Source organism: Chrysoperla carnea, chromosome 2 (genome assembly GCF_905475395.1).
Source record: "Chrysoperla carnea chromosome 2, inChrCarn1.1, whole genome shotgun sequence".
Classification (NCBI taxonomy): Eukaryota; Metazoa; Arthropoda; class Insecta; order Neuroptera; family Chrysopidae; genus Chrysoperla; species Chrysoperla carnea.
Window position 1 is genome coordinate 21427638 of NC_058338.1, and position 21728 is coordinate 21449365.

General features: G+C 28.8%; 1 protein-coding gene across 1 annotated transcript; it reads left to right on the top strand.

Moving 5' to 3' along the window:
- The first annotated feature begins 492 nt into the window (after positions 1-492).
- LOC123293463 lies at positions 493-1655 on the top strand. Its single transcript, XM_044874289.1, has 2 exons — positions 493-932; positions 1135-1655. Exons 1-2 carry the CDS (start codon positions 567-569, stop codon positions 1645-1647), a joined length of 879 nt encoding a protein of 292 aa, XP_044730224.1. The 5' UTR covers positions 493-566; the 3' UTR covers positions 1648-1655.
- Positions 1656-21728: the final 20073 nt, after the last annotated feature.

Genomic DNA, 21728 nt, shown 5'->3' on the forward strand with positions numbered 1-21728 from the left:
ATTTTATAGCAAAGTTTCCAAAAATCCAAATTGAAAATAAATTTTAAGTCTTTTTAATCAAAAAATTGCTTTTCGTTTTAGATTCAAGTTTTAATTCACACAATTTAAAATAAATCGATAAGTTTTGTACTTTATTATTATCTGTAAACATTAGACTTAGAGACAAATAAGATAAATTGTAACAAAATTATTTTACAAAAACTGTACACACACTTGCAAATACTCATAGCCCACAAGTTTTTTAAAACTAATGTTAATGCATTATAAACAATTCATGACATAAGGATCGCATATAATATTTTATTTCAGTTTTCTAGATGATATGAAGGTCACTATTTAAAAATATTGCCAGTATTATTGATCATGTAATATATTCATGTTTAATGGCATTTTTATATCAGCATCAATATTAGCCACACCCTCAAATGGTAGGGATATTGACAATATACTGACTATGCACATCAATACTTCAGTATTCAATCGCAGCAAGTGTAGTTGTTCATATATTGACAGTGTATGTTATTTATAAATTTATTTAAACGAATACTGAATTGATTAACAATAAAATGGCTGAAAATGATGCATTAAATCATAAAGTATTTACGCAACAGTTTATAGACCTTTACGAAACTTTACCAGAATTGTGGAATCCGAAAAATCTAGCATATATTGATAAAAATAAACGTAACCAAGCGCTTGATAAATTACTAACTATTTGTAAAAAAGTCAACAAGAACGCTAATCGAGAAGATGTACGCAAAAAGATAAATACATTGCGTTCCAATTATAAAAAAGAAATGAATAAAATTATTGCATCCAAAAGTTCTGGAGCAGGACCCGAAGATGTTTATAAACCAACATCGTGGACTTTTTATGCGCTGAAGTTCTTACAAAATGCTGAGACATCGGATTCTGATTACAGTAACGAAAAGGTTCGTAAGTATATTTCTTTTGAAATCCAGATTACATTTTAGCCAAGAATTTGATAAAGGACAGTTTCATTATTTACAAGGTCACGTCAACAACTTTTTCCTATCAAAAAATTCTAATTCACGATTCTCTTACATTACTTACCTTGCAAAAGAAGTCAACTAGAACAGAAAAATTTTTAAAAATTCCATTTTTGTTTTTCAGGAATCTAGCATTGAAATAAAAAACGAAACCGATGTAAGTGACCCACAAATTTTAGTTTTGCCATTCCAAGGCCAATCTAATCGAAAAAGGTCATCAATTGCACCACCTACACAACAGCCACCTGCAAAGAAAAAAGGTCGTGTTGTCGAGGAAGCAAAAAAGCAAAACGAAGTTCTAGTAACAGTTTGCACGGAAAAACAAATACCAGTGATTGCAATGGCTTGGGGAGAAAAACTCAAAAATTTGGACCCCCAACAAAGAGTTTTTGCCGAAAAAGCTGTTAACGATGTACTTTTCGAGGCCTCAATGGGTACTCTAAATAGGTATTCAGTAAAAATCAATGAGGACCGTCCTCCAGATCCATTAAGTAGTTCTTCCTTCCACGCTGCATCCACTTCAAACAGTTCTATACCCATAATAAATACCCAACATTCTACTTTCCACGAATCAAATCAAAGCTCTTCAGATTCAGAAACAAGCTTGCACAAATATTTAATAAATCATGAAAATTAATCAGCTAAAATAATTACTGGGAAGATAGAAAAATACATATCAACAAGTTCTGTCGGAGGCAAGGAGAAAAAATCGTACAATATACCATCATCCTTTAGTCTATAAATAATTTTAAAATTAAGCTGATTCAAAAGTATGGTTTTGTAAATTATTCTATTGATTAATAAAGTAGAGTAACATGTATTTTCTACTACTTTGTTTATGATAAATTGTTATTTGTATTTGGCTAATATAATACTAAGCGATGTATATACTGTGATATATTGTAATTAATTTGCGTTAAGATATAATTAAAGAATTTTCACCAATTTCAATATTAAATGAATTTTTTTTTTTTTTTTTTGAAGTTACTTTTTTAATCGATAACAACTTTTAATTTAAAGGGTTCATCTAGCGATTCATTATGAAGTAGTGTGAGCTTGAAAACCTGGGTCACGTTTAATATCTGCGTTAGATGTGCGCTTATACAACCAACAGTTTTTGCTTGAAGTTATTTTTCGAAATTCAAGCATGTGTCAACTTAAAAGAAACACCCTATATACAGAGTATATGTATTATATATAAAGTTTCACATAAATACATAAATTCCAATAGTGTTCTTTTAAGTGTTTCATTTTGTTTATAAATTGTAATGAATTTTTCCATTCAACCACAATTTTCGGAATAGCCCTGATCTTTCTGAGTCTCGATTATCGAGATTACTGGATATCATATGTTTAGGATTTGCCACCTTAAATTTTTATCGGTCCAGGCGGTTGCCCGGCTTGTCCTTTCCTGGATCGGGCACTGCCTCCACCTACTATGCTCCCTGGCAATAGTTTCTAGAAAATTTAACCAAAAGTCAAATCTAATGTTCAATGTGCAGAGTTTTTAATATATTAATACTAAAGAGTATGTCCAAAATAACTTTAAAAAAATAAAAAAATCTCATTATAAAATATATCAGCTTAATTTATGATGTTATGAGCCATGGTAACGGTAATTGGAACACGCGGCATTTAAGAATATTAAAAAAAAAAAAATGAAGAAGTATTTCAAAAGAAAAACGGCATCGTGGTGTAATGAATTAACGAAATATAGTAATTATAAAAGGTTCGTTCACAAAAGACCTGTGGCGTTGTTCCAAACACATACACACACTGATAAAGATTTATATACCTAAAATATGAGTAATACAATTATGAACACACGTACCTACATATGTATACCGGGTGTCTACGAATTCACATTTCATTTACAAAATAGTGATGTCTGTGTGTGTGTATATGTGTACGGATTCTTTCGCCTCGATTATCTCGCGAACCAGTTATGACATTAACACGTGACTGGGCTTATTCGACGCGTAAGCGCGTATTTAAGAACGGAAAGAGTTCAGCAGAATTAGTTGAGCCGTTTTTAAATGGTAATAAAAAAACTGAAAAAAACTGAATAAACAGAATCTGAAAAGTGGATAAAACACATCATTTATCTATGGAGATAATGGTCGTTTCAGCATAAGCTGCAGTACATGTTCGAAGAATAATCTGTGAAGACTAACAAGAACTTATGTTTTTTCCCCCTCCGGGAAGTTAATCGTATGGACTCACAAGACTATGTACTGCCAATTTACTAATTTTATATTCCCTTTTCATATTCTTACGTTTGTTCCTAATTTTTTGTTATTGTTTCCTAACAATTCCGATTCGTTAGCGTAGCGTAGTTGAACAATAAAACACAAAAATGTGGTGCATTTTGAGATTGAGTGATAAGCTGTTAAGATACCGACTAAAAGTACTCTGGGAAATCACTCTTCGTATATGATTTCAGAAACTACTCGGTCAACCGTCAAAATGTCATCATTTTTCTTTTTTTGGGCTCAAAATTGCTCTAGAAAGTGGAAGTCTTATATGTACGAGCAATTCTGAAGATATCTCAAAAAAATATTCATCTAACAGTTAAATAAAGTTTGATTGGGATACTATTGGGGTCCTAAATTCCCTTAATAATCTGAAGAAACCATGATTGTTTTTTCAATCAAACGGTATGTTTCTAACGTATCGACTTAAGAAGTTGGTCTGGAAAATTTGGTGGAAAATTTCAAAGATGCGTTAATTTTTTCTTTATTACCATGATATTCTATTTAATTGTATTAGACTAAATACCAATGTGCAACAGAAAGAGCATAGTTTAAGTCAAAGTGTGTAAAATAAAGATATTCATAGCTAGTCTGATTTTGGTCTTGGTGCTCATCACCACAGGAAATGTGCAAAACGAGAACTGCTGCTGTTACATCACTATATAGTTTCATATCACTAATAGGATACAGTCATATATTTTTAAAGAAGAATTAATATTTTTTGTATCCAAGGGAGAGTAAATAATTCATACAATATATTATTTATATTTTTAATAATGGTTTGTTGTTGTTAGGTCTTCACAATATTCATTATGAAACTCAACTATTATATTAAATGTATGAACGAACTACTAACGAACTTCACCATTGGAGCTTATCATAGCTCATCATAGAAAAAAAAAATATAGATGCATAGGGCATACCCATATGCACTTATTTATTATGAAATTCAATATGTTCTTAGAAAATGTATTTCTTATTAATCTGTCAAAACAAGAAGAACAGCATGAATGCATTTACAAATATTGAGTATATATGATGACGTCAATTCTATACGACAAAAAAAATATAGGGTGAAGAATAATATAAAAATAAAATCAATGGTGAAATCGGGGTGCCAAAAAATCTAAGGTACGATCGTTAAATTAATTTAAACCAAATTAATTCCATTCCACTTATTTCATTTAATATTCGTGAAATATCAATTTTTCGATGTAATATTGCAAAATTTATGCGATTTTCGTCATTCGGGTGCATTAATTAAATTTAACAAGCTGTTCTTATCAGTGCGAGTAATGGTATTAATGGTATGGTACTAACAATAACAAGTAAATCTGCAAAATTTTAAAAATCCCTAGATAAATTTTTCGGGTGAAGAACCCTAAACTTGCACTTGAAACATATCTAGGAAGAGAGAAGCTTCATTAAATCACCGTTTTCCTTAACGCTTTTTTTAAACTAAACCAATTTTCATCATTGTCAATTTTTTAGTTTTTTCGACAGGCAGATACACAGACGCACACATCTAGCGGTAAAACTTATAACACCCTTTTTGTAGTTCGGGAGTTAAAAAATTCATCAACACTGATAATTATCCATATTGTGAGTAGTATACAGAATGTTCGATTTACATCTAGGCATACAAATATCAAGAGGTTGACAAAATACATACGTTAAGCAATGTATCTAAGTGAGAGGTTTTATATATATGTGTTGAAGCTTTGATATGCTTTGAGATAGTTGTAAGACGCTTGGAGCGTGGGAGTTTCTTAGTCGAATAGGTAAACTACAACAGATAAGCCACGATACAAGTTACTTTTGCAATTTCATATAACACCCATAAATACCTTTTACTTAGATGCATTGCTTAACGCATGTACTCTGTCATACTCGTGATATTTATATGCCTAGATGTAAATCGAACATTCTGTATAGAGCGGATAGGTGAGGTAAAGTTAGATTCTCTAAATTAAACATTGATTCACTAAATGAATCATTTAAAGAATTCATTGAAATGAATCATTGAATCATGGAAATGATTCATTGAATGAAAAGCCAGTGTATTATGGTGGTTCTCTAATACTTACGTTATGAAATAAAATAAAATATGAAACCATAAAAAAGACATTAATTAAATTTATGAAATATTCGAATAAATAATAATTATTATTATTATTATTATTAATATAAGCAACGACTGACTGTTTATACGTACGTATGGTTTGTTATTAGTCACGGTTTTAGCACATGTTGACATTGACTTTACTTACAATTATCTACTTATTGTAATGTGTACTTACTGTACTTACTTTATAAGAAGCATGTGTGTCATTAAAATAAAATCATTATTTGTAATTTTAGTTTTTTAAGGATGTGAGCATGACAACAATGTTTGATTTAAAGGCTCAAAATTTGTTTATAGGTAGTCTTTTACTCAAAAAATATGTGGTTAAAATTTCAGCTTAGGTATCCGTGCAAATTTTTAAGAAAAAAGTCATTAAAAATCGATATAAAATACATTGGCTCTTATGGAGGATTCTCAAAAAACGACATATTTTGGAAGTTTTTGATAATTTTCATTTGGAATGAATGAAAACAAATTAAAAAAAACTTTTTAATAGAAAGTAAACATATTAGAAATGAATTAGAAAAGAAAAAAACTAAGTGTCACCGTCCATATAAGGGATGTAAGAGCAGGGTAGATTAAGGGTTGAAATTATTTTTATCTTATTTTCAACTTTGATGATGAATTTTGTTATAACTTCATGAATGTAGACGAAAAATAAGAATAAAATTTTTCGATATGTGTCTTGGTTTTCGAAATATCGAAAGCTAAATAACTAAACAAAATTTTCAATTTTCGATATTTTGAAAATTAAGCCAGATATCGAAAAATTGTATTCTTACTTTTCGTCTTATATCGTCAAGTAATAATATAAATTTATCATCAAAATTGAAAATATCTATTTTTAAATTTGTGCCCCCACTAAAATGCTCATACATTCTTAAATGATAACTTTTTTAGAATGACTTTTTCAATTTTTTTAACTTTCCAGTATAAGAAAGCTATTTTAATGGACCCGAAAATCGACATCAAAAGTTTCATAATATTTTGTTTTCTCAATTTATATTTTTGTTATTATGTATATTATTTGTCTTGTTATTAAAATTTTGTGCTTCGAATTTTTCGGCCTCTTACAGTGTGAATATTAGAGTAAAAAAACACCCTCTCAAAAATCGCGGTTTTTCTTTTTATTTCAAGTTACCTATATGGCTTACGCAAAATTAGTGAATGTAGACTTACAAGATATGTACTAAAACTCTCAAGGATCGATATTTCGAAGTATTCCAAACTTTAAACTAAAAATAAACCATAAAATTTTTTTTAAAGTCAGTTTCCGTCCAAGGAAATAGATATAATTATAAAAGACGCTTACTTAAACATACAGTTTCGCTGTTCAGCTTAGCATATATGATAAAATACATAAATAAAACATTTAAAACAAAAATTTTTTCTTTACTTTTTACATGCTTCGTTTTCTTTTTATTTTTATTTTGGTTCAATTGGTTAGTTCGAATAAGCTGGCCTCTTCTGGAATATACCTATTTATCAACATATTATAAATTTTTAGGTCACAATAAATAATTTCACTTTTTGTGTTACACAGAAACACACTTGCTGTTTTCTGCTACAAAGTGTATAAATCATAAGTTTATTATGTAACCTAATTAATAATTCTCACTGAAGATTTCTTATTTGTACCTTGAGTAAAACACTGCGCCTACGCTTTAGTGAATAACTTATTGCAAATATTAATTATACTTCATTCACTGCATCTATCGATCTATTAATTATTAAACGCTTTCTGCAATTGTATTGGAGCTAAAAATAGCGCTACACATTTATTCTAAAAGTTTTTAACTATTTTATGCTGCATTAATTTGATAAAATAAAAATATTCTCGAAAATTTCAAAATTTTTCTGAGGATAAACTAAAAATTTTTTTTCTATTACAAAACTTTTTTTCCCGTTACGTGAAAGTACGAAATATCACGTAATACTTTTTAACGAGTTAAACATAAATTCATGCAATGCTCTTAAAACCCCTTTTGCACAGAGCTATGCTTCAATGTAGTTCATGTGACAAATGTGTACCCATACACCTAAAAAGCTCAACTATAGTAAATGTTTATAAATATGTATCCTTGAGTTGGTAATACTCTGTTCATTGAATGATCGTTAAAATTCAAGCAACGAAGTTAGAATAGACTTGAACTCTTCCAACTTTTTGAACTGTTATGTCACAAACGGTGGCTCTTCTAAAAAAAGTATTCAGACATTTCTTATATTTAATTGTGTGAACGAATTTATAAAAATTTTAAAACTTGTTTTTTTTAATGCCACGTAACGCTGAAAATCGCAAAAAAAAACTCGTTTTTATGATCTTTGACTCCGAGTAAATATGTTCCGGGGATCGAGTCGATGAGTACTTTTTAAATTTCATTCACGATGGTGTTTTAAACAATCCTACCAACTTTCAGTTGGGTGCGAATTTTTGTACCTTTGGATGTTTATTTTGACCGTATAATATTCGTGATGCGGTCAAGTTGTATGTAAAATATTTAGATTAGGTATGTGTGTCTTTCATAGCTAAAATCATGAAGGTTATAAAGAAGGAGAAAGATCGCTATGTACTAAAGCATTAGCGCACCTGTCCCTGAAAATTTGTAGAATTTATAGTTAATTTTTAAGCCACCAGCCGCGCTGTCATCAAGAAGTAGTATCTGCGAAGTGGATGAAGTTAGTTGCATAATGTACAAATGGATATATCATTTCAAATTAGCGCACAACAGCCCGCCTTTATTGATACTTCTTAGTGGTCGCAGCGCCTCACTTATTTTATCCATATTTCGGGGACAATATTTTCTATAGCGATCGTTCTCCTTCTTATAAGCTTCATGGCTAAAATGGTAATCCCATATTCATGCATATTTCTTTACTTTATTATAATAAGTGTACACCTTAAATTCTGATTGGTGTTTGGAATCACGTAGCTATCGATATCAATTAAATTTTTTTTTTTTTTTAAATTTTAATATGTATGTATTTATTCTTCGAAAATATTAGTCAAATTAGTTAAAAATTTAAAAAATATAGAGAAAGATCTCTGACTGAATAACGTGTACGTTGGTGTATAAACGTATTTATGCAAAATATAAATCATAATAAAATAAAAAATAATACCAGTACATGCAGCGAACAGCCAGCGATAGGTCTGGTCTGTCTGTACTTTGTATATATGTTTATGTAACGAATATAACACAAGCGAATGATAAATAACATAGAAAATTTATTATATAATTTTCAGAACTAAATATTTTCATAAAACAAAGTCATTTATTTATTTGACTGAACGTGGTATATACGACTTGTTTGTGGTAGTGCCCATAGTGGCAATGGAAATGAATGTAGTATGTTGAATATTTTCATATACAAGATGGACCACCAGAAAATCCTTTCAAAAAATCATTTATTGAAGTTAAAACCTAAACCGTCAAACAGTGATAATATCTACTTCTCCCTTCCTCGGATGAATGTAATGTAAATATATTCCAGTTTCGACTAAAATAACGAACAATAGGAAATTCTATTATATTTGAAAAAGTACTTCAAAATGTTGATTTTGCTAATAAACAGCCACCAAAGCCATTTATTTCGGAAAAATACACGCGCTTTCTTGCCAAAAACTTAAATTAAATTTTAAACATTTTATCAACTTGTTGACGTAATATCGGTATCATTATACGAAATAACACAGATAAGTTAGACAGATATATTCATAGACAACTAATTATAATAAATATAAATATTTATTATCTATGGATATATTATACCCAGCTGTCTACACTGAACTTACTGATGGTCCATGGTTCATACCGATATGACATCACATCAGAACTTGCTCGCGTTTTAGGTCACGTGATATATAGTTTAAAAATTACGATTTTTAATTTTAATATTATAAAAGAAAAATTTGCTTTTATGACTCGAAATCCGAATATTTAAGTATATTTTTACATAAATTTTAACTTTTTTCAAATTTCATAATTTATTTTTCACTACCGAAAGTACCCTATTATTAATTATTTTTGATGAACTTGAAAATTAAAATTTAGTCTGAAGTTTTTATGAACCATTGTGTAAAAGTATTACATTTTATATATTTTATGTGTTTTAATTTTTCTCTCTTTTAAATAAACCGTATACACATAAAATAAAAATTGAATACATTTTTTGTATTTTTTTTTTTTTTGTAAAACATGATCCTTCCACATTTATTCTACTTGTTTGCATATATTTGACTTTTTGACTTTGAAAAAATATTATGGAAATAAACACAGGCTTATGTATCTATTTCAAAAAGTTTTCATCAAATTTATATTTAAAGTAAACTGTTTACTTTTTGTGGTTATGTTTTACAATTGGATCATTAGGGAATAAATACATGGCGAAATCAGACGTTCACACTAATTTGAACGTCAAATATTTCTCTTCAAATGCCACACTTATACTTGAAAAAGGTTGTTTTCTAATCGTTCGGTCAAATATCACCAGAATTTGGGAAAATATTCTTTTTATGATTCTAAACCTATATCTTCGAACCGTTTTCGAGATATTCCATGTCAAAATGCTCGATTTTCTTTTAATTTCAAGAGATGCTATATCATATGCAATTCTCGTAATTCACGCTTATAACGATGACAGGTAGGAATCAGTTTCTATCAAGGTGAAGTTACCCAACATTCCTAGAATATCTCTGAATTTTTCCTTATTACCATTTATTCGCATCACGACTCACCGATCAAGTACGGTGTTACAAATATAACAGTGAACCCATATATTTATTCGGATTGCGTTGATTTAGCCCAATATTGAGAAAAGGTTGATTCAAAGCTAAAGTAATAAAGGAAAAACCAAAAAAAGGATAATTATTTTGGAAAAAAACACCGAAATCCTATAGTTTTTGGTTTAAAAAACTGTTTTAATTATCTTTACGGTTATTGATATCTGGCACCAAGTGAAATTTACAAAATTAAAAAAAAAACCCGCTAAATTTTTGGAGTACGGAACCCTAAACTCGAACTTGATAGGTGTCTAAGAATAACCGCTTTCCTTAGAACCTTCTCAGTAATTGAACTATTTGGTAAAAATGTTATCGAAGTGTATATTTGAAAATAAAAATATTATATATAATATTATATATAAAAATATACGTCTAAAAGGCGGGATATTTACATGAAATAATTTTTGAATAAAAATGCCATTATCCAATGAATAAAATTTAAATATCATATTAATATCGTACACCGTTTTGTTTTTATTCCAATTTAAAAAAGTATAATTTATAATTTAAATCTGACCACGCTTGATTACTTTATACCTTTATTGTAACGAAATAAAAATAGAATAACTTATTTATGATTCAAAATCACACTCAAACATACGTATAAATAAAAATATATTCTACTATTCCTTAATCTAAGCGGGAAAACATTTCCCCAAACACACCAAATATTATAGAAAGGAAAAATTCTATATATATGATTCTAGTTTTATCCAATATTTACAAAAAAAACACCTTACATCTGATTTTATAAGTTTGTCTATGTATTATATCCCCGCATATATATACGGCTAAAACCCATGGGTCGAAACGAATGTACATTGAATGAATAGACCCTGTTCTATATAATACTTGAAGGTATTATATAATTCTTCTTCCTTCCATAGTTATATAATACGTATTGAGAGTTCGTAAAATTTTAAAGATGCCATGCTATAACAACATAAAGTTAAAAACTTCCGATCTTATTGGAATTTTTTTTGAAACCCACTATTTTTGGTCATTCTTTTCAGCTATGATGTCGGTTTTTCGTTAGCTATCACTTATGTGCTTAATTCCGAGACCAGGACTCCACATTCTAGAAACCTCAGAGAGCTAGGTTAATTTTGATCACAAATTTGAAAAGTATGACCCAAATTTAGTAGAATTACATACTTGGTCGATCCAAATTGAATAAAATTTGGATGTGATAGTGCAAAATTAAATTTTTCGGAATCTGATGACGTCATAAAGTAAAAAAATTCGATTTTTTTGATAACACAATCAAATTTGATTCGATCTTATTGGAATTTTTTTTGAAACCCACTATTTTTGGTCATTCTTTTCAGCTATGATGTCGGTTTTTCGCTAGCCATCACTCATATGCTTAATTCCGGGACCAGGACTCCACATTCTAGGAACCTCAGAGACCTTGGTTAATTTTGATCACAAATTTGAAAAGTATGACCCAAATTTAGTAGAATTACATACTTGGTTGATAAATTATAATAGGAAATGGTATTATAATTAAGTACTCGTTATTTTATTATGATGAAATTTTTTTTTCTAAATGTAATATATCTTACAATCTCAAGCTTTCTGAAAAACAAACTCATCTGATAAGTCTTATCAAGTAGTATATATAGCGACAGAAAAATTATTAAAATTGCTCACTTTACTCTAAAATACGAAGATGGCTACACTTATAGTGAGCACCAGGTAGATTCGTAATGCTACTATGTAGTTATACAAGACTAACATGTATTATTTTATTCAGCTTATTCAGCTTAATATTATCTATATTTTCAACACAGACTCGTGTACGAATACTTTTTGTTAGTTTGTTTACAAGAACTCAAATACCCCCTTGAATTTTCAAAATAAAAAAAATAAAAAGAATATTACAAAATTCATTTCATATTGATTCGTTTGTAATATTTGACTTGAAACTCATGGGAACTAATACTATTTGTTGAACCAATATATGTATGGTGGAACAAAGAAGTGTGGAATTTTGAAAACTCTGTAAAACATAGACCTATTTGTTTTTTTTTTCTTTTTCAAAATTGAATTTTTAACAACTTAAGAGAAATATCAAGAACATTAGCAACCGAATTATTCATCACATTGCTGCTCTTTCTTCCGGTAAACATTCAAGAAAAAGTCGCAAATTGTTAAATCCACCTTTATAATTCAAAAAAATTTATTTTATTAAAACTACATTTAACATTTTACTAAAAAATTCAATAATTTAGTAATTTTCTTAAGGGGGTATTGTGGTCTAAGAGTCTAAATTGTAAGCATTCTTCAAACTTGTAATATTATAAAAAAATGAAAAACATTTTTGTAGGCATTTTTTCATGACGAGCTTTTTTGGGGATTTTTTTTTATAAGGTTTCCGAAATTGCACACTTTCCCGGCCTATCCTGTACATGTATAGAGTTAACCAATGAAAACTGCACAGCTTTTAAATATTACATTCGAAACATATCGTTTGGTATATCGGAATTGATATATTTTACCAATGCTTACCAAATTTTATTTTACCAAATTAGTAATTTGGGAAAATAAATGATAACTACGATAAGAAATTATGCGAGTTTGTCTCAAAATTTTTTTTGTTGAAGGGTAAATTATTTATATCAAAAACATAAACTTAGTTATTGTACAAAGCTTTCGAAGAGAGTTGAAAGAACGTTAAGGATAATCTTTGCTATATCTTTGTTTTTGTCAATCTTCGTTGTTTAGATAAATTCCTTCCTGAAGGATAGACTACCAAAAGCTACTCTTTGAGCGTATGACAAATTTGAGTGTATTCATTTGTGTGAGAAAACCCAAACAAGACCAGTTTATTCTTACTCAAACAAAATTTTCAATTTTTATCCTAGTATAATGATTTTGTGTATAGAGGTAGGTAGATATTTACATACTTAAAACAACAGACAAAGGTTTTATGTGGTATTGTCTCCAAGCTTTATGTTACTACTCTATGACAAATACCACACAATTAAATTTAAATGTTTACTCAAATATCATCCTTATACCAGCCATCATTTTAAAAGTATTATATACATGCGCCGACAAAAAAATTTGACCACTAAATAAGTTTCCCAATTTTTCCCAATTCGTTGTGTGTGTAGTTATGGTAGGAACAATAAAATCGATGCCAGCGCTTCCAGTGAAAAATTTTGGCGATAAAGGAGGCTGTTATGACTAATTTGCAATTCTTTACATGTTAATGTTATAGAAAATGTCAAATTAAAATTATTGAAAACACTAATTAATTAAACTTAATGCATTAAAAATTGTGTAAAAATAAGAAATCAAATTGCACAAATATTATTTTTCAAATGTAATTTATCATAATTATTTATTTAAATTTGTAAGACAATAATATTAAATTTTCAATCCATACAATTCTATAATTAAAGTAGTGTATCGTTACCATGGAAACGCCCTCCAATAAAACTCACACACAACTAGAAAAGACGTGATGATCTCCAAACGCCTGAATAAATTTTGTTGAAACATAGAGCTCTTCATCATATTCGTCGCGGGTTTCTTTGAATTCTTAATTAAATATATTATTAGGTGAATCATTCTCATTTAGTGAGCCGATTCCTTTGCCCAGAAGTGTATATTATAATAAATTAAGCTTATTATTTTCGTAAAATTCAACAAATTAGCCCAAACCCACCCCATTGTATATGTGTGGTACAGAAGTGTTTTGTATATGTACAAATATGACATGTGTGCGTTTCATAAATTGTATGTATGCATATAAATAATAATTGTATAAAGCGTATTTCCAGGCTAAAGCGTACGAAGTAACTGCGTCTGTATGTATTACGTATTATTATTATGATTATTATTATTATTATTATTATAGTTGCGACAGGAGATTTAAAATAATCCTAACATTTACAGTCCAGATCAACTCATTTGATATAATCACAATTAAGTATATGTAATAATATTTACAATATTTAACTATATACAAAGATATTCAAAAATTACTGCATTACGATTGAAATTATTAATCGGATTCTTTCGCCTCAATTATCTCACGAACCAGTTATGACATTAACACGCGATTGGGCTTATTCGAAGAGTAATCGCGTATTTGAGAAGTGAAAGGCTAATTCTGTTTTCAGCAGAATTAGTTGAGCTGTTTTTTAATGGTAACAAAAAAAAAATGGAAAAACTGAATAAACAGAATCTGAAAAGTGGATAAAACACATCATTTATCTATGAAGATAATGATCGTTCCAGCATAAGTTGCAGTATACATGTTCGAAGAATAATCTATGAAGGCTGACCAGACCTTTTTTAATGTTTCTCTGGGAAGTTAGTCGTGTGGACTACAAGGGAGTCGCACTCACACGGCTTCAGTACCACACCGACTATGTACTGCCAATTTATGCATTGTTTTATTTTTTAGTTAACCAAAAAAGCATAAAAAATCACGAATTTTTGGTTAATCTAAAAAATTATTATAAACAAAATATTAATCATTGTGTACTCTTTGTAGTTATCGTTTATACAATGTGAATAAATACATATATTCCTACTTTGTAAGACTACATACATCCTGATTATGTACGTAAACCCCAAACGTGATGTACAAGTAAATAGACGTATGTTTATTTATACAGAATGATTATTTAATTCTTGATAGCTGAAGAAATCTTCAAATTATTTATTGCTAGTTATGTCGCTGACATTAATATTTTTCATATATTTATTGAATTTTTATCATTACACTATGTATACTTCATTTTTATTATTCTTGCATTCACGGTGGTTGCAACATTAAACGCGTTATAACTTCATAAATATTAATTTTAGAAAAAAAGTTTAGCAAAAGTAAAAGTTTTTCAAAAAAGACAAGAACCATTATGGTCTAAAGTGTACGGTTATGGAGATATACTCCCCTCACCTATTTTTTAAAGGATTTTGTGCATTTACATTCAGTACATGATACTGAACCTATTTAAATAAAAAAAAAAACTCCTGTAATTTAGTGCATTATAGACAAGAGTAACTAGCTTCTATATAACCTGTATTAAAATCCTAGAAAAAAATTAATTTTCATTACCTTTTGTTTTTGTTTACTTTTAATCGTGTATGCGATATTTATTTACATCATGGTCTCTCGATTATAATTGATGATTTTTAATATGATACATGCCTACAGCGTAAACTAAATTTTGATAAATATCTTGTCTAGTAATCTTAATTAGAGACAATTGAAAAAAATAAACTCGAATTAATTTTCTGTTCGAAATTTTGAGAGGAAGTTATTTTCTGCAAAAATGACTGGCCTAAATACTTTTTTATATATGTTGTAGAAAAACCCTTCATCTGTGACATTGTGACATACACCATAACTAATAATAATTCTTATATATTATATAAATGTGTATGAATAAATGTGAAAAATATATAAAAATATTTTTTTAACGTTACACATGTTTAAAATAATAACATGGTAGAAGGTTTTTAACGAAGGTTATATTATACTTACTCTTGAATTTAAAAATATAAAAAATATATAACTGAAAACAAACAATTGACTGAGTTAATACCATGAAATACCATGTATAGACAGTGTTGATTACGCAATCGTTTGTTATTTACGTCATATTCGATTTACATCTAGGCTTATAAATATCACGAATATGACATAATACATACGTTAAGCAATGCATCTAAGTAAGAGGGTTATAGGTGTTATATTAAAATTGCAAAAGTGACTTGTATTGTGGCTTATTTGTTGTAATTCTACTATTCAACTAAGAAACTCCCCGTCTCCAAGCGTCTTACAAATATCTCAACGCATATCGAAGCTTCAACACATATATATAATACCTCACATTTAGATTCATTGCTTAACGCTTGTATTCTGTCATACTCGTGATATTTATATACCTAGATGTAAATCGAACATTCTGTATACATACAATTAATGTTTCTAAGCTAATTTGCGGCCTCACGGGTAAACAGTGATGTTTACGAAAAAATGTTTTGTTTATTTTTTTATAAAAAACATTTTTTACACTTAAACTTTTGTTATATGCCTAACAGTTTGCAAGATGGGTACTACGGACACACGACCTTGACCTATGGTGCTCACGCTATAATAATAAATATCAGCTTGATATCTCTTTTCGTTTTTGAGTTATCGTGTTTACAGACAGGCAGAGGTACAGACGGACAACCGGAAATGGACGAATTATGTGATTTTATGAACACCTATACCAAAATTTTGTTCGTTGCATCAATATTTTCAAGCGTTACAAACTTGGGGCTAAACTTATTATACCTTGATATATTTTATACATACAAGGTATAAAAAACGGTATATTTATTCTCTATTTTATATCCGTCATATTTTATAATATATTAAGCCTATAGGGGTATATTTTACTTTAATCCTGTTTTTTCATCCTGAATATCGAGGTAAATAGTTAGCATACATTTTGCACGTACTATAATCTTCCATTCCTTGCATTTTAATATATCTTTCACCGCTTTTCTATGTAAATAAAGCGTACAAGTTGACAATAAGAGAAAAAACATTGAAAAACGAAATGTATTTCTTCTTAAAAATCTTCCTTGTCGAATATAAGAGTCAAGCGTAACTTTTTAATCAATCATGAACAAATAACTAGGTATCGATACCATATGATTCCTTTGTAAATAATTGCGACTTTGAATTATAAATAAAACACACGACCAATTCTTATTCTGACCGTTTTTGCTGTTTTGATTCATTTCATACTATTCTTGCTAATAACAATTCATTCTCGAAATCGTGAACAGATATGTAAAATTTAACATAAAAATTCATTATTATTTTATTATTTACATTTTGAATACATTTATTTTTGAATTTATATAAATGACTTGAAGCTGTGTAAATAATTGTTTTGGACAAGGATAATAAATAAATATAAATAAATTTATGGTCGACCTATTCATAAATAAACATTATCTATTGTAAAACCCACTTGTAAATATTTTTTAATGTAAAAATTTGATTAACTTGACAAAAGTACATACATAGAGGATTATAAGTTACATAGTAGACATGCATATTTTTAAATACGATGAAAATTTTTGGCTATTGGGTGGTCAAAGTATTAGAAAAAAAATACAGAGTCTCACAGTTGGTGGTAATTATTGGGGATATCCCTGAAATGGAACACTAAGCAGCTAACTGAAATCGAGGAATACTTTCTTTTAAAAGCATATTAAAAAGAAAGGAGATAATTTTGACTAAAAAAGTACAAAAATTGGGTGCATTTGATGACTGGCCGAATAGTTTTTGAGATATGGACTAAAATCGATCCAAATATTGCGATATTTCAGAAACTCTGCATCCAATCATTAAATTAACCTGATTTTTATACTTTTTGGATCAAAATTACCCCATCCACCGAGTTTCATCAAATTCCATAACAAAATTTTTTTTTTGCGATTTTCTCGATTTTATCAAAGGGGTATCCCTTAAAAAAATTCCAAAAAATCGAAAAATATTTTTTATCTCCAATTTCGATAAAACTCAGTATATAAGGTAATTTTGACCCAAAAAGTACAAAAATCGGGTGCATTTGTTGACTGCTCGAATAGTTTTTGAGATATGGACTAAAATCGATCCAAATATTGCGATATCTCAGAAACTCTGCATCCAATCATTAAATTAACCTGATTTTTATACTTTTTGGATCAAAATTACCCCATCCACCGAGTTTCATCAAATTCCATAACAAAATTTTTTTTTGCGATTTTCTCGATTTTATCAAAGGGGTACCCCTTAAAAAAATTACAAAAAATCGAAAAATATTTTTTATCTCCAATTTCGATAAAACTCAGTATATAAGGTAATTTTGACCCAAAAAGTACGAAAATCGAAAATGCATTTGTTGACTGGGCGAATAGTTTTTGAGATAAGGACTAAAACTCAGAAACTCTGCAGCCAATCAATAAATTAATCTGATTTTTATACTTTTTGTACAAAATTTCAAGCTTCTAGACTCAGCGGTTTCAGCTGTGCGTTGATTGATTAGTCAGCTTCCATTATTATATATATATATGTAGATTAGATGTGTTCTATACATTAAGAAAAGTTTTGAATAATACATACTTAAAAACTAGATTGAAGCACTCGGTATACCTAATCTGATTAAATGAACCTTTAAGGATTATTATGTTTTAATTCTAACAATAATAATATAGTAATGCATAAGTTAAACCTTTATCATATTAATTTGCCTCCATAATCAAACATAATAAATAAAATACAAAAAAAAAATAATAATAATAATCTATTTAGTTGAGCTAATGATGGGTTTTTGTTGAAGGAACACCTACACTCTAACATCTAAAATATATATCCACAACCATCAAAGAACATACCCAATAACAAATAAATAGTAATTTTTTTTTACAGGTGATTCAAAAATCCGTTTACAAATATCACAATAAAAGAAAAATTCATCTGAACATATTGGTACAACGACTGAATTTTGTATATTTCTGAGCGGTTTCATTAATTAGAGCTGAATATGCGCTAATAAATGAACCAAATGTCTACCTGGGCTTATAATTTTGTTCTTTAATTAAAAACATGTATACAGAATGTTCGATTTACATCTAGGCATATAAATATCACGAGTATGACAGAATACATGCCTTAAACAATGCATCTAAGTGAGAGGTATTATATACATGTGTTGAAGCTTCGTTATGCGTTGACATATTTGTAAGACGATTGGAGAGTGGGAGTTTCTTAGTTGAATAGATGAACTACAACAGATAAGCCACGATACAAGTCACTTTTGCAATTTCATATAACACCTATAATACCTCTTACCTCATTTACTCTGTTATTCTGTATATCTCATTAAAATTACAGCCACAATAATCTAATTGGAAAATATTTTTTTGAATATTTTAGAATAATATCTAGCGAGCTTTTATTACCGGTAAAATCGTAATATATAAAATAAATACATAATAACAAAAAAACCATTGTTTTCTAACATAATGAAAAAAAAAGAAGTTTATATCAACATATGTTTCTAAGTTTCATTTCTCAGAATGCAAAAACATAAAATATCAAAAAAGACAAATTTATAGAATGTATTCTATTTTAATTTTTTTTTTTGTTCTCTTGTATAATAAATATTTCTATATAGATATCCGTATAGTATATATGTATAGTAATATAAAATATAAATTCAGTAATGTATGAAGAATATACGTTTCTGTGTTGAATGTATACAATTCTAATTTCCGATGACATTAATCTCAGAGTACCATGCTGTTATACAGATTTTAAATTTATGATACTTTTAAATTATTATACATTTTACCTTTTTTTAATGTATATATAATACAATCAAAACAAATTTTATGAACTTTAAATACAGTGTGATCAATACAGTCTTAAGACCAGGCATGGGCGAATTATGTTAAGTCGAAGTCACCATTGTTATAACTGTATTGCGTGCCATATACTTTATTGTGTGTCCCTTTATGAAAGTCCGTACTGCTTATAGAGGAGGAAGCGAGACAGGTATACGACTCTTCAACCTATCTCAGTTTCTCTTATAGTAATGAGATAGGTAGAAAAAAAATATAGTCTCTCTGTCTTGCTCGTGTTAATGGTTGACACTGGTTACGTTGTCGCTGTTTTGCTCGTTATTTAGTTACAGAGGTCTGAGGGACTTGTCTGAGTCATATTTGCCCATGCATGCTTAAAACGTTAAACTATTAATAAAGTAAAACCTACTCAACAGTAAGATTGACATCTAAATTTGAGACAGATTGCTTTTAATTTTGAACTCTTTACATCAATGAGATCGATATTATTTCATATTTAAATGATATCTCTTGCAAAACTGAATTATGAATATTAAAATCTCAATTTCTATCTCAGTTTGGCCAGCTTAACTTGAATTAACTAAAATCTTTGAGACCTCAACTTTTCTTAACGGCGCTTGTTATATATGAAAAGTAAAACAAGTGAAATTTACAAAATTTAAAAACCCCCGACAAATTTTTCGGCTACGGAACACTAAATTCGAATTTGAAGCATATTTAAGAACACTCTCCATTCAATTGATTTTTGCCTCAAAGCCTTTTCTAAACTGAGTCGATTTAGAAGATCATTGCCAATTGTCAGTTTTTTGAGTACGCAACTCTAAATTCGCACTTGAAACATAGCTAAGAACACTCGCCATTAAATTAGCTTTCAAACAAAAGCAAAAAAATCAAAATCGGTTCATCCCTATTTCATTTCCTTAGGTGTAGTATTTCGGAAAATCATTTCTTACCGGATGCCTACGTCATACAAGGAACACACAGATCCTCTAAGTTTCAGGTCTCTACGATCAACGGTTTAGGCTTTGCGTTGATCAGTCAATCAGTCAATCAATCAGCATTCAGGACAAAGCATTTTATATTTATAGATTACATATCGTCAAAATAATGAATTCTTAGTTATTATTTAAAATCAAAACTTTTATCCGGTGGCCTTCGAAGTCTAAACAAATGCGTTGATTATAAAAGTTGACATATCACAATATACCGACACAAAAAACAATTTACTGCTTAGTTTAATATTAAAACATTGGCTGTGTATAATTTATAAGCATTTAATTAAAAAATATATAAAAAAAAACATAAAAAATCTCACGTATTTATTATTAAAATATAATAATTTTTATCAAAATGATTAAAAAGCAGTTAAAAGTGACAATTTTTTTTTTTTTTTTTTTTTTTTGGTTATTATTATTGTGTAAATATAATAATTATAATAAACTATTGTAATCGAAATTTAAAAAAGTTCTTTATAAGAACCTATAAAGGAACCTGTTAAAACTCAATTTAGCGCATTCGGAATGATTTTTTGAAGTGAAAACTTCTTTAGCGACGTTGGGCACTTTTTGGTAGAGGAAAATGTTATGGGTTCGCGTTACCGACATGCTGTGCGCGCACTGACATGCTTATAGTAGTATATCTGTAGATATACAGCTGACGTATTGTGTAACATTAGTGCTGTGTATATAACAAGTATATTGAAATTAATGTAAATACAAATACTATCCACAAATCATATGATTGTAAATTACTTGTTATATAGTCGTTAAACTGACATGTTTACGGCGTATGTCTGAGAAAACTGCTCATGAAATATGTAGGCTATTTACGCACATTTAATTTTACTTATATTACTAAAAATTGTCTAAAAATTAGTCGGTTTTTCATAAATTTCCATACCCCCGTTTTACGACATGTTGGGGATGGAGATCACACCAAACGTCCCAATATTTTTGTAGGCCACTATTATTATCTCTTTTTATATTCATTCATCTTGCATTCAAGAAAAAAGCAAACGGTTTTTCATATTTTTTCAATAGGTCGTTTATGTTTCCAGTTTTCCCCATATTGAAAACGTCCCAATTTCCAAAGTTTTCGTAAATAAAAATGTTGTAGGTTACACTGAAATGAAGCCACTTACGAAGTTTCGTGAGTAGAAATCTCTGTACTGTAGACTTTAAGCAATCATTGTC

Excerpts from the sequence above, each read along its gene's own strand:
- LOC123293463 (XM_044874289.1), top strand. The coding sequence starts at position 567 with ATGGCTGAAAATGATGCATTAAATCATAAAGTATTTACGCAACAGTTT. Across the intron at positions 933-1,134 it reads CTGATTACAGTAACGAAAAG|GAATCTAGCATTGAAATAAA; the intron begins GTTCGTAAGTAT and ends TTTGTTTTTCAG.